At 37.2% G+C, this 15,555-nt stretch overlaps 1 protein-coding gene across 3 annotated transcripts in view; it reads right to left on the bottom strand.

Annotated features, from left to right (window-relative positions):
- Positions 1-15,555, bottom strand: part of GTF2F2 (general transcription factor IIF subunit 2) — a 92,840-nt gene that overhangs the window by 66,781 nt on the left and 10,504 nt on the right. For all 3 annotated transcript variants that reach the window (XM_074815652.1, XM_074815650.1, XM_074815651.1), the window contains exon 5: positions 8,041-8,079. In XM_074815652.1, coding sequence (XP_074671753.1) covers positions 8,041-8,079 — 39 coding nt within the window. The remainder of the gene's footprint in view (positions 1-8,040; positions 8,080-15,555) is intronic.

The raw sequence follows: 15,555 nt of genomic DNA, 5'->3' as shown, positions 1-15,555 counted from the left end.
TTTTAGTTACTTTTGAAATAGACATTCTGTAAGCCTATGTACGGGTATATCACACAGAACATTGCCTCAAAACACTGCCTCTATAAATCACCATCATTCACAATAAAATGCCAGAAAATGAGAAGCATAGCAAGGACTGGGGAAGGTAGGAGGGAGATGTATAATGACACCTGAGGAATGTGGATGAGCAAGCACTTGGAAAAAGAAAGCACAGTTGCCTTTCTTTCTGAAAGAAATTGTATAATATCCTGTAGAACTAGACAGTTGATTTCTTTTCCTAAAAATGTGTGTAGTAGGAGTGCCACACACAGCTAAAGCAACAGTCTCCCAAAAAGCTGTTTCTATCTGCGCTGGTAACAGTTTAACATCATTGCCATTATCATTTAACACCATGTTTGTTCATTTTCAGCTTCAGAAAAGAATACTGCTCTGCTGCTTCAGAAACAAAAACATTCACAAAACTGGTACAATAATTATAGCCATGAACAGCAGCTACTCATTCAAAACCCAGTTAGGGGATGATGACATGCAAGTTCAACATGTTACGGATTAAAAACCAAGTAGTTGGAAGATGACTGTTAAAAATCAAGCCATTCTGAAGGTCTGTAAACTTCTGATAATGCTAAAAATTACTACAGTATTGCCTTGTTTACTGCTGGCGGGACTTTTGGGGACATAACCTCAGTTTACAGAGTTCAGGAAACCCACAATCTTTCCGCACATTAAAGGGCAATTCCACTAGTTCCACCCCAAGTGTTATTTCAAATACCTGAAAACCTAGATCACTACACTTTTCCAGGATACATCTTTTTTGCCTTTGACACCACTTCACCCTAAGCTTTCAACAGCTGTTTTGTTCCAGGTATGTAAAGCCTGGCCAAAAGGAGGCAGCAGGTTTTCTTGCTCACATCTCCAGAAGGGAGATTCGGAGTCCTGTGTAAGGGGGTGGTGCTTCACTAGCCACAGGGGCATACCAAGGAGATGAGAACTCAGATTTAAAAGCCCAAGGCTGCTTGCTAGGGAAACGTTCCAGGAAGATGAGGATCCAAGAGGCTTGCTAGAGCCACAGGCCTGATGCTCAGGGAAACTTGTAGTGCTGGACTCCCTGAGCAGTGAGGATGGGGAGGGAGCAGTGTGGTGAGAGAGCCTACAATACCTGAGCACCAGGAGAGGAAGAGGAGGGCTGAGGAACTCCATGTAAGTGACTGTCACCTGGGGTCCATGGGTTTATAGAGAAGGCACAGATGCCAACACAGTGCAACACTGAGGTTGTACAACACGAGCAACATCTAATTATCCTGAAATTACTAAATAAAATGAAATAAAATAAATTTCTCTTTTGGCTTTTCATATGTCAGGTTTCAGATAGGAAATTTTATTTTTTGCAGCAGAAGTCAGAGGAACGGAGACATTCACTTTTTAAAAAATCTGTTAACGGAAAACCTTGAGCTACATATCTACTGTTGCAACTGAACAGAAAGCTGTTTGTTATCTCAAAGGAGGTTCTTGATTTTGTACCACAGTGAACAGATGAAGAAAAAAAAGAACAGGTCAGAGGTGGGTACAGACTCTCTCAATTAGAAAAAATTAAGCAAACAAACTATCAATGAACAGGCTAAGCATCAAAAAATGTAAACAGATCAAGCAACTGTAACAGCAAACCCAGTCATTTATTGCCTTTCTACTACTTAAATAAAGCCTCTGGCAAGTATCAGGGATAAAGCGGTATATTTTCTCAATGCTGAACCTGGTAATGTCGGAGGAGACAAATTAAACTGCAAACCAGTCTGATAAGAATCAGTTAAGCAGAGAAAATAGGTACTCTCAGGTTACGAGTCTTATCAATACTAACTTTATCTAAGGCTTGCAGCATTGTCGGGTCTTGTGACATTTCCAACACATTTTCTAAAATGAACAGCAAATAATATTCCTTACCAACAGGGCAGAAATCTTAACATGTAGGCTATTTTATGCCTTCTCATATGATGATAAAAGTCCACCTCTGTAAGACTTTTCTGCCATGCACAGATGATTATTTTAGGGTTTGCCTACAGAGTACAGTGCAGAAATCCTAAGGCAACCTGCATGAGTAAGACAATATGCTGTAGCACAGCTACACGCTGTTCCTGCTCCTGTATCACCACAGCTGTTGGCAAGATGCTGGGCCTGGAAAAGCCTTATAGCTCAGGAAGAGCACCAGATGAGCTCTGCTAGACTGTATCCAGACTCAAGTATACAGAAAGCTCAGGTCCTACCCACTGTGCTGCAGCCTCCAGTGCTCTTGCAGCTGCAGTTAGCAAAGGCAGAGGTAACACACAACCTTAGAAGAGCTGCTCTTGCCTTTGCCTTCATTGCCTTCCCCCTCAAATGTTACTTCCATGATTAAAAAGATCAACTATCGCTGATGCAAGCTGTGTAATAATGGTACAGAACTGGAAAAAAAAATAAGGGGAGAAAAACAGGCAGAGCTTGAGAATAACAGTACTGAATCAGACTAAAGGTCTGCTTTGCTCAGCATTGTGACTGCAGCAAAGTGGCCAAAAGTGGATATCCATGAAGAAGCCTAAGGACAGAGGAGCCATGTATGATTCTCCTACTGGGTATGCATCCCAGTGTTTCCCAAGCTTTTGTATCTTGGGGTCTCTTAAATCAGATGTCCTCTCAATCTTAGTACACTCTGTGGATCTTCTTTCACATACCTCTTTGGTCTCCTCTAAGGTCATGTAAACCTTTAGCAAATACCACCTTCACATCCACATCTTCTCGCAAGGAATTCAATAGCTCAAATACATTCCGAGTGCAGAACCATCTCTTTTTATTTACTTTGAAACTGCCTCCTGCTAGCTTTACATCTGCTACATGTCAGTCTTGTACTGGCCAAGGCAGCAAGCATTTGATCTCCCTCTGCCCCTTTGATCCATCATTCAAGGCTCTAATTTGCAATACTGCAAAGGTTTGAACCCATCAAATATGATCATGCTGGTAGGTGGGTGAACTGCAATAATCAGCAAATTTCCTCACAGAAGACAAACACAATTTGTGGAGTCACGCTCTGCGATGCCAGGCACGACTGAAATTCCTGGGATTTCTCAAAAGCCACAAGGGAAGACCAAGAACTGTGATGCAAGCCAAAAGCACGCTTCTGCTTAGCGCAGTACTTTAACAAGCTGGACGCGAACATCACTGAAGGACAGAATAGGCTCGTGGGATTAACTCCCACTGTTTTATATCAGGTTCTGTTCTCAGGATAGAGACTACATGACAATAAATATACATCAGTGCTGCTCAGGCAAACAAAATTTTAGAATATTCATACAGTATACTAAAATAAATAGCCAGACCCTAAGGACACTAAGGCCATTTATGCAAGTTCTTAAAAAATTTAACTCCAGTTAGTGTTAACCTACACTAAATCCATAACCTTTTTGCTGTCCTACCAGTGCACCTTCCCTGTTTTCTACAATATTTATTATAACTAGTATGATAGACTTTGACTTCATAGACCTTAAAGCAGGAATTGTTGCTTATTTGTGTGTTTTAACAGCTACAAATGGAGTCTCGTTATTGACTGTGGCTCCTGGAAAACTACTGGCAAGCTTGTATTTTAAATTTTGTTGCATTTAGCTGCCAACAAAACTAGTTATATTTCCAAGACAAAAACTGTTTCTGTGGCTTGAAAATGGCAGATTCTATAACTAAGTTATCTTCAACACCAAGTTTCAAACTAGTATTTAAATTAAGAATTACTGGTTTTCCTCCTGATGATCATTTTTCAGTTAGTTTCCCTTTTGAAGTATAATTAATATACGTTAACCGCTTTATAGAGTATGAAATCAAATGAGCACTTAGCAGCTTTATACAATCTTGTGTCATAAGGTAAGAACTCTGTGCCTTTAGCAAAAATTTGCTGATTTTACCGCATGCAGTTCAGTGTTTATCTAAGTGCTTACACTGAATTTCAAATATTCCAACACATGTATAATCAATACCTGAATTTTTTTTACTGCGACATCAAAAAATGAAGCAAGTGTGATCTACAGACAATTCAAGCATTGTATATTTGTGCCTGCAGTCAAACATGTACATTCACAATTGGCAAAATATTAATACTAGGTTCACAGTATTGTCTGTAGCAGCTCTGATAATTTATTCCTTTTAACCAAAGACAAATCAGAAATGGTCCCAATTGTGCCTCTCCCTTCACTAGAAGGCGTCTGTACTATTCACTGGCAGGTTTAGGGAAAGAGATGACTAATACCTTGTCCTAAATCATGTTAAGTACTGAAGGCTGCTATTTGCTATAAACTTACATCAAAGACATTAAGAGATGAAATTTGGATACAACGAGCTCAACTGGCTTGAAGAATGTTCAGGAATTTCAACTACTAGATTGCATATAACACTCCCTGATGTACGCATTCTTGAAGAAAAAGGTGCATCTGTAGTTTGTATACAGAGCTGATACACCACTCCTGCCCCTGAAAGCAAAACTATGCTTTCAAAACTACATTCTCAAAGTTTAGGCAACATTATAATCAGCTGCTGTCTATGCAACTTTCTTTTATAACACACTTGCACAAGGACAGTACCTAATTACATTTGCTCTTACATGAGAATGCATTTCTTTACCATATCATTCACAACAGACTACAGAATCTCGGGGCAGCAGCTTCTGGGTATTTTTATTGGGGGGGTGGGAGCAGGTCACACTAACCGGCACAAATGCTTGGTTTTCACAGCTTCTGTCACCACTGACAGCACTTACAGGTAGGTGCGAACAAAACCATAAGCAAACAGGAGCTACATACACATATTTGGGTTTAAATCACTTGCTTATCATCATATAGGAACAAGCAAAGCCAATTCTCATTTCTCTTTTCCTTAGCTGAGTAATTTGCTACACTCCTTTTATGTTTAACATAAACCAGCCTTCAGGCACTAAAATCACCAACCACTGTTTATCACAAGCACTAATCAAACTGGATTTCTGTACAGGAAAAGTGATCTAAAATGATAATACGCAAAAGGAGCTCAAATTTAGTTTAGATAAACTTGTTTTACATATGTCTTGATTCCTGAATATTTTGACTGTAACTGTAGCATCATTCAAGATATTACGGATACTAAAGGTTTACAGAGGCTCAAGCAACAGGAATATTTCATAGAAGGAAAATCCATGAGGTCCTGTTAAATAAAACACCATCACCCCTGGCTCTGGATCCCTCCGAGTTGTGAATCACTGAAGGCTGGAAGAAGTATTCTGGGGAGGTATCACTATGCTTCTGCATTGTTCTTACACTATTCTCAAGGCATCTGTTACTGACTACCACTGAGGACAGGATACCAGCTAGACGATCTTTGGTCTGACCTAGTATCACGTTGTCTCTGTCTAAACGGTATCAAGTAGAGTAGCAACACTGGTACTATCTTGCCTTTTGGTAAGTGGTTTACAACCATCCCAACAATAAATGTGATTAAAAATGTCATACATAATATTAATGATTTATGACATAAGAAATTCTGAAGATTGACAGTACCCTCCCAATGTAAAAATGTGGGGGAACTTTTTAAGGACGCAAATCAAAGGATTTCTGAACGTTATTTATCTCACTTATCTCCTTTATTTACTTCCTAACTACCAATAAACCTTATGTATTTTTATTACAGTAATACCCAAAAGCAGTCATTAGGGTCTTGTTATACTAAATGCTACTTAAATACATAACAGACATAATCTTTGCCTCAAAAGTACTTATGTAGGCCAAGATAAAATAGATTAACACAAAATGAAGCAGTCAATAACCTGATTTACTTGAGAGGTAGTTTGGAAAAGGTCATCTGAGTTCCACGATGATTTTGAGGAAAAAAGTGAATAAGGAAATAAGTGCAACTGGTGGCTTAGAGTCCTCCTTTAAATGCCCCAGTGTAACCAACTACCATCAGTCAGAAACTGAAATCACAAACAGCTTAATTACATCAAACGGGTTTAGCACTCATCTTGTCAGTATATTCAAAAAGCCCACAGCATACAGGAATTCATTCTTGTGATCGAAGCAAAAATGCAAACAACTAAACACGTGGGCAACTTACACACTATTCGGAGAACAAGGAGGAGACATCAAGAGTGAAGAGCAGACAATTCAACCATTCAAAGGCAAACAAACAGAATGAAAACCCCAAAAGCCAAGCAAAAATCAAGGGTGCATCCCTACAACTAAAGAACATCAGAGAAATGCAATGTAAGGATCAAAATTTTGATTCATTTTAGCAGTTAAACTCTCAAGATCTGCTTTACACATGACATTCCACAGCAGCGAGTCTCAGTTTTCAAGTGGTATAAAAAACTAATCTCTAGAAAGTAGCCCTTCATAACCTTAAAACCACACCACAATTAATATATAATCAGTGAACAGGTTTTAACAAGCAACTGAGAAAAACTGCAAGCTGTAAAACCCACCTTGGATTCAGTACAAGTCTACAGTCTGTAACATTTCTAACACTAGTCTTTTGACATGCTTAAGCCAGTGTATTAAAAAGCATCTCAGTATTACAAAGAATTCCCTCCTACAAAAAACAAAACCCGAACCCTACTTCCAGCCAGACACAAAGTACACACTTTTGACAACATTCAATGCTGAAATGCAATTCAAATAAAAGTCAAACATTAGAAAAAACAGACATCTCCATGTTAAAGTGTCCAAAAAATTACTTGCAAGAAGACATTTTGAAAACCCACTAGCATTAGTCTTATGTTTAGGAATTGCTTTTTAAGAAAGGCATGGGCGTGAGACTCTTTCCAGTCCATCTGCTATCTCTGTCATTACCACTTACGAGTGCCAGCCCAGTCCCAGTACTATTTAATCTGTGTTCATCAGAGGTAATCCTTCTACTAACAAAACTGAGATTTGCCTATATATTTTATATTAGCCGTGTCTAGTTTCCCAAGTTCACAGGCTCCTGCTAACACTGGCACTTATTTGCACTAGTATGTTAATGATATTTTTGAAACATCTCTTTAATAAAAGCCAAAAAGAGGACTTTTATTAAACACTACTTTACGCTGTAAGATTCTCATCCTGTCGTGTACTATCTGGGAGTTTCAGTAATATAAGCCCAAAGGATTTAGCAGAAGAGAAGGGAGCAGGCTAGGAATACACAGCCTCAAGAGAGCTCTGCTCGAGCTGCTGAGAATTGCACTTTGCACATATCTACGTTAGAGTAAGACTTTCTGGAACTGTCTCCTTCAGTGGCTGTAAAAGAATCCTGCACAGACTAGCTCAGACCTGAAATGAAATCTTTAGATTCCTAAGGCTGATATCCTATCTGATATAAGCATATTGCCTATCTCACAGAAAAATACCAATCGAAGGGCAATACTCTGAACTGTGTAAAAAAACCCAGACACTTTTACTATGACAAGTGCAGTTTGAGAAGAGCCCTTAGAATTTTTAACTGTACTTAAGACATTGTTGGACTAACTAATATGTAACTGGTAGGTAATACCAGTGAACTAACCCTTTTTACTCTTCCCAAAGAATTTATACAACTTTCACAAGAACATTTTTCTCCATTAGAAAAACTGAATAAAGTACAATACTAGACACACTATTTTTCTGACTGCTTAGTCTATGCAATTAAAATGAAATAACAAAAGATTTGGAAATCTGCTACATACTTTCCAATCAAGAGAAAAGAATTCAAACTAAAAAATATAATGAACCTAAAAAAGGGAGAGCTGAGAAATAATAATAAAAAAAAAAATCTAAAATAACATTCCAAAGAACATTACATTTCTAAAGCTCTCCCTCATCATTTGATTCCCCTTCATTCAAATAAAAAATATTAATAATTTAAGCTTTTGGTCGCAGCAGATAATCAGTTTATGAAGTGATTTTTCAATTTAATGATATGCTACCTTAGAAATATAACAAAAAATACTTTTTTTTTTTAATCCACAGATTTCTTGAAAAGTTAAACTGAAAAGCTGCAGTCGTAAGTAATTTCTTAAGTGTTTCAAGGAAAGTGTCACCAAATACTCACCAGCACTGCTGCTTTCAGATTTTTCTTCTGGTTGGCTTTCTGGAAAAAAAAAAAAACAACAAATGAACAAAAAAGCAAATATAATGTTTCTGTGTTGATTATTTGAAATTACATCCAAAAAGTGGGTTGCAAAGCAAAGAACAATAAATTACAACAAAATCACAATCACTGGATTTGATTAATGTTTATAAATTTACTTGCTGAAGAGTAATTTGCCACCAGGAGCAACAACAACAACAAAAAATCTCCTTCAGTGCCCAAACTCACAATTTAAATGGGAGAACTCCATTACACCTCTGAATGAGCTCTGCAAGAATGAAGTCACACGTTTACACAAAATCAGTAGTAGGATTATGCTTAAACAATGAATAGCATCCATTTATCTCACTGGTCACTGTAGACAAATGAATATTACTGGTATATTTAATAAAAATTCTGCAAAAGAATGCTCTTAATTTGCACTACGTAGATTTTTGAACTTGACTGATTAACCTCTTCTCTACCCTTTCTGCAGATCATGCAAGAATTTATTTCTTCAATCTTTTCCCTTTCTGAACATTGGTCTTCAAATTGTACTATAGCCCAACTTCTCAGGTACAAAAATTACACATAATCAGAAACATCCCCTGTTCCACAGAGCAGAATCAAAGTATGCATGAAAGAAAAACCTAGACACAGGTGTTGCAAAGTGACTCGCCAAAAAATTATCACTCGGGTGAACGGCAGTGAGATTCAGAAACAGCTTTCTGCATGAAATTCCAATCCCACATTTCAGTAAGTGGCAGCTGGCGGATGTATTTTGGTAAACTGAGTTCTAACACTTACCAAGTCCTATGAAATTAAACCCCTACATAAATTTGTCAACCTGAAATTTCACTGCTCCTCCTATATTTCTCATTTTTACACATCTTCTAAGGTAGAGAATAAAAAGAACATTTTCACTTATCTGAAATACAGTTAAAAATGGTAAAACATGCTTGTCCGTAGCTTTCAACCCAGACATGTCACAGTTATCATTACAGACTACTCACAGGCAAGAGTGAATTACTGCTCTAACTAAAGAGTAATTTTTGAGTTCAGTTAGTGTGATCATTTCTGCCATTTACAGGCTGGGTATTAACAGAACTGAAAATATGAAATATTTTACAAAACCTTTTTCTTGTAACTGATTGTTGCTGGCTTTCATGGCCAATGGCCCTGCTTTCTCATTGAGATGGCTAACAGGCTGAGGACTAATGCACATGGAAAAAGCAGTATGTCACAGATCCTTTTTTCTTTACCGGTGGCTGTCATTAGACTTAGCAGCTGAAGGCACATACTTTTTCAATGAGAAAACATCATTATATGGCCTCTTCCCACCTGTGAGCATGCACAAAGAGAGTTAAGATCCCTGCCAACTTTCAGATATACATGCAGGATAGCCTGTTTGTCAAAACCCATGTATTTTCTCATTGACATTATTTTTTGTATGTATTTAGCACATTTACAGCATAATGTTACCACCCAACCAATACCCTAACTCAGTTGTAACGTAACTAAAGAAACATTCAGTACACAAACAAGAAGCAAAGGGGACGTAATGAAGAACATGCAAACATACTATCAAGCCCTGCCTGGACTGAGATGTAAGAAGCAGCTGGATTTAAAGCTGTTTCTTTTTAACTCTGTTTCAGTGAAAGACTAGCTACCTAACCAAAACTACTGCATAAGACATCACATTTCAAAATGGTTAATAGCATCTCTGATTCAAATAACAATAAATGTGTATCATGTCTACAGAGGGAGTGCGTGTGATTGCTTGTATGTATCAACAGAATCTACCCTCAACAGCAGAGACAAAAAAGCAAGACAAAATTCAAGCCTCGCAAAGAAGCGGTGGGTTTTTTCTCACAATTGGACAATTTGTTTTTGTTATGACTAGGTCACAAGTCTCTGTTTCAAAAATCTTCTCAGTACTAATATCATGAAGAAGGTAAAAGATATTGAACTATATCTACTTGATATATTTTATCAATGCAGACTACAGCTGCTCAGCCTCCTCCACAACATGCAAGATTCACAGATAAATTTCAACAGGTTGGGGTTGGTTGCGTTGGGTTTTTTTGTTGTTGGGTTTCTGGGGGGCGGGTGGGGGGGTGGGGTAGGTTTTTATACACATACATCAGTGAGACTGAAAAAAAACAAAGAACTTTTAAGTCAATGAAGTAGGCCAAAAGCCAATTCTATTCCCATCACACCGAGCCCATTCTAAACATACCATGTATTTTATGCATTATATCCTCTATTGTTTAAATTTGTACAGGAATAAACAGTCTATAGATTTAACAACAAAAATTAAAAGAAAAGTAGGAGTTTACCCGTCAGCCAGCTGAACCCACTTTATAGTAATTTGTTAATCCTCACAACACTCATACGAGGTAAGTAAATATAATTTTCATTTTTTAGAGATGATGTAAGCAGTCGCAGTTGTTTTCTAAATGGACCATATGTAACAATAATACATACAAAATCTTGAACCATCAAAATGCTATCTGTAATTAGACTAGTTTGAGTCCCGTATTCTGCTTTTCTGATCATGGGTTGCATCTTCTTTATGATCCTCACAAATATTTGGAAATTTGCATAAATGCCAGAGATCTCAAAGGCTGCTGTTGCTTCTATTTCTTTTGATCATGAGGCTGCTGGGAAGTTTTCCTCTTCTGCTAATAGTCCATGAAAGACCGAAGTACATAAAGGAACAAAGAAGCATTAAGTAAGACCCCAAAGCATTTTGGAGACTCGAACGTGTGGTTAAGTGACAGCCTGAACAGAGAGAGATAACTGGAAATTACTGTTAAAGTACTGGAAATTACTGTTAAAGTAGACAGGTATATGTCAAAACTCCTCAGCATGGCAAAACGATGAGGGAGAGTGTTTATTTCCTAAATAATAGTTTGATGAAAAATTTGAGAAGTTAAACATACATCTAGTAAGATTAGTAGTAGTATCACAAGGCATCAAGATTCTGAGCACTATGTATTTTACTGTAAATAAATAAATGTAATTATAGGAGTAACTGCTTTAATTAAAGAAAGAAACATATTTCCAGGATTTTTATTAGTGTTCCTTCCCTTCACATTTCTTTAAATGGATGGATATATCTGATATTTCAAAAAATAAAGATACAAAATACAGAATATAAACCTCTGAATATTCATTTTCACTGGAATACAATCACTCATTGCAAGTCACATAGTAGGCATGATTCACGTACAAACTCAGAAAAGGTCCTTTCACATATGAGAAGCTGTATAAAGAAAAAAACCACAAACCAAAACAAGGGGAGAATATTCAACGGGTGTGGGAATAAAGGAGCTGCTCTAAGGTGTACAGGCAGAGCTATATGTATTATTGAACAGGAATACAAAAAAACTGAATTTCATGAACTGAGATTCTGAAAGAAGACTTGGAAAACTGGTGAAGAATGCAATGTTAAGAGACAACAATCTTCTGTGAAGCATGAAACAGTGAAACAATCCATGCATGAATGCTGCTCAGAAACAAAGGTCTGGTAGTCATTCTGTCAATGGAATTCTCTGAACACTTTTAACTTTCAGTAAGCACGAAGGAATTTAAAGTCACTAAACCAGGCATTAAGGCAATCCCACTTATGAAGGGGGAGTTGTGAAGACACATTCAAGATTTCAATAAAATGAGTCATCTCACCCAACTTTACAGAAATATCTTATAATTTATTTGTGCCTACAGTGTAAAATCTTCCTCTCCATCTATCAGTCCTTTACAGTTAGGGATGTAATTGCCTGCCAAGGTCTGTGTTTTCCCAAGTCACATTAGTAGCACATTTTTTCAAGAACTAGCTCAGTAAGAAAGTTTTATCATTATCTATAACATAGCTGCATTTTTTATTTATATTTAGAGCTTGCAATCCTAAACTACCTGCTGGGAGAAAAATTAAGCAACAGGCAATTAAAGCAGTAAGGGAATTAATTTATAATCACAATGAGAGAAGTTTGCTGTTAAATGTTTAACAAAGCATGTTCCCATTCCTTCAACCAAGAAAGAAACTGTCAAATTATAGCACTTCCTTATGCCAGGGTGTCTGCCAGTAGGAAGCTCAGAGAAAAACAATTTTAACCAAACACATCAAACCCATGACTTGCCCCTAGATAGTTCTTTAGCTATACACATATAAGAAAAATTCATTTTGTTCAATACAACACATTGAAATATATGCAAAATGCTCTCCTTTCCTCCCGCCCAAAAAATTACAGCTATGATAGCTGATGACAAAGATAAGATAAAATGACTAGAAGCACAAATAGCATTGTTGCATAGCAACTGTTGATGTACATATGGTGATGTTTATGGAATAGAGCGTAGTTCATATTTAATGCAGAAATAATACTGAAACCAGCCTAGACAGCAAGACCTAGACAGCAAGAGACAACTGTGCTTTGGATCCCTCTGCAGTCATCAGAGAAGCCACACTTCCCGCCAGCTCTGTTAAACTGATGTTCAGGAACACCACCGCAGGTCTTAGCGATTTGCCCAGCAATGAAAACAACGCAATGTCTCACATGTGCAAACAGCCTTGCAAATGAAGTAGGGAGATATTTTGCAACTACTACTTTTAGAGTGCATTGCACTACTCTGTATTATTCATTAGAGCTATTTCAAAATACATGAATAGGAAAAGAAAAGAACAGAAGAAACCCCATAGTTAGTCTAAACAGGAAGTGCACCATTTGTGAAATCCAACATAGACCTGATTTTTAATAGTACCTGGGATGGGATCCACTTTATCCAGCTTTGTATTACCTCAGATCTAGTACACACACTGCAGACGACTAAGGAACTGCAATTCATTAGACTTTGAACATAGCAAATGGCACCTCAGAAGAGCTTACTGCTGTCCAATAACTAGTATGGGACCACCAGAGGTTTACAGTGTAAGAACTAAAGGATTTCTTCCAACTACAACAGCTATTAGAAGCAAGTTCAGTTAACACAAAAAAACCTAAAACCACAGAAAACCCATTCAGAAGTCTAGAAATTACATCATGCAGAAAATATTAAATTACTTGTCAAATTTGATCTTTTTTGCTTGAAGTGACCTGAGGAGTCAATGCAAAGTGCTGAATTATCCAGAATATGTAAACTCCCTGCAGTATCCTCCAAGATTACAAAATATTTCAGAGACAGCATTGTCTTCCCTCATTCATTTTCTGAAAGACTATCAAAAAGATGGTCACTACAACATAAGGATCCCAGGATTAGAGGACAGCACACAGAATAGATCTTACAGCTTTTAATGTGCTCCAAAAAAATGGAAAAAAAAAATCCCCAAACCCACAACCAAAAACCCCTACCCTTTACAATAGAAAGAAACACAAGTGTTTTATGCCATTTGTTCCATTTTAGGTAAATTCAGTCCTCAAGAAGGGTACTGACCAAGAGTAATAGCGCACGAAGCACGTTTTTATCCATATTTCATTTGCATAATTCCTCAAATGCATCCTTCCAGATGCAACATTAGCAATGCCATCTGCAGTTCCATACCAGCTTGATCTTTGGCCCATGGTTCAAACTGGCATATTGATTCTCTCACATGGTGCACTTTGCAGAAGAAAAAGGAACAAGATCACCAATGCTTTTGACAAAAATATGCAAATTCTAAATTGAAGACAAATAGTGGTCTGTGAACATAAGAATGAATGAATTTCAGTTCCTATGACTGTCTCTTACTGAGGATTGACTGATGTGCAAAGACGTGTACGTTTTTATTGAGTCTTTTTCCATGGTTGATATAATTATAGTGTTTTTTCCCATGTGGACTTTCTGGCATCAAATAGGGTAGCAGCCTTTCTTTCAGTTGGGATATCCATATAGTTTCATTCCACTCTTCAGACACCTGTTTTCACACTATCCATAATTCACTATGAAATTTGTTGAAATTGGCCATGGAGCTCAAAACATACTGGCAATACACATTTAAACACTAAAGTGTGGCTGCAAGAACGTGGTGTCTGCAAGAAATCTGACTGGAATTTGGAATATTTGTGTCACATTCATCTTTACAACCAAAAAAATCCAAGCAAGAAAAGCGCATTATTGTTTATTTTTGATCGTACTGCCAACACCAGCTTTAACACAACAGCAACACATTTTAGCCATTTTGCATTTAAGCGAGTTTCATGAAAACTCACTGACTGCATGTTATGCTTGCTAATCTCAAGCAAAACCAATTTTGACAGGGTCTATGCTTATTCAGTGCTTCATTCCAAACATTTCTCATTTCACTAACTACCCTTTGCTCCTGATTAATATAATAACTTCTACTCAATAGATCCATGGTCCTTGAATAACATTTTCTAGTTGCTAAGAAATGCAAAATTTTTAATTGATTAAATAAAAATTGGACAGCTTCTAAGTACCTAAAGGTTTCGAGACACTGGTATTACAGATGGTAAAACAGAAATAAAGAGGCATCTTCTAACTATCACATTCTAATGACTTTAATTCAAACTGATGACAAATACTCCACATTCAAGTTAAGCATTTGCACTCACTGCAGCGTAAGTTACCGTTAGAGGTTTTTTAAGCAATATTTTGTATGAAAAGGTGTCTTAGGAATCAAAATCCCATGGGATTCACAGAAAACATGCAAAAATCACTGAATGTATACTCTAAACAGCTTCACACCTGAAATCTCTCTCTTCTGTCAAGCATTCTGAGGTTGGGGCACAGAGAAATGAAAAAGGATGAGGTACTACTAAAATGCCTGCAACATTCTTGAAAACTCCCTCCCTATCTCTTTCCACATTTGTAATCTATGAATCATAAAACACAGTATTTTAAATTGTTGCAAGTCACACACATGAAAACACAATTTTTTTAAAAAGTGAAAAACCAATAACATGATTACATTTGTTTCAAAGAAAGGGGTAACAAATGGAAAGTGCCCGAGTTGTAGCATAAGAGCTTGTATTTCTAAACACAACTGAGACAGGCAAGCTACCTGTACATTAAGATCTCAATGTTCAGCCATTAAATCTTTAAAATTAATTTTAGAAAGGAGGTGGTCAAACTTAGTAAGTACTCTAACTCTGCCCTGTGAGTTATGATTCTCCCTCCTTGATAAAGCATCACACTGCCATCACAGCAATTACTTAAAAGCCTGTGAACATCAAAACACTGGAAGCTGGTCACACTGTAGTTTTCTGTCCCACAGAAGGCAGGGGTATCAAAAAATATTACTATTATTTGTCTTCTGGGGACAACCTAAGTGCCTGAAACTGAGGTACCTTCTGCAGACAATGAGATACACTCTGCAGACACCTTCCTTCTCTCTCTAACATCCAGAACATGACCATGTAATTTTAGTAGAAAACCTTACAGCACATGGGAGTTACACGCAAGGCAGTCTGCTGAACTTACTGTACACTGTAACACTACCATGTCCCTTAAGTCTAACATGCAATTTAGGACATATGGTCTTGAATATCCTAATCACAC

The sequence above is a fragment of the Strix aluco genome, chromosome 2 (genome assembly GCF_031877795.1).
Source record: "Strix aluco isolate bStrAlu1 chromosome 2, bStrAlu1.hap1, whole genome shotgun sequence".
Classification (NCBI taxonomy): domain Eukaryota; kingdom Metazoa; phylum Chordata; class Aves; order Strigiformes; family Strigidae; genus Strix; species Strix aluco.
Note: the sequence above shows the minus strand (reverse complement) of the source record. Positions and strands in the feature narration are given on the sequence as shown.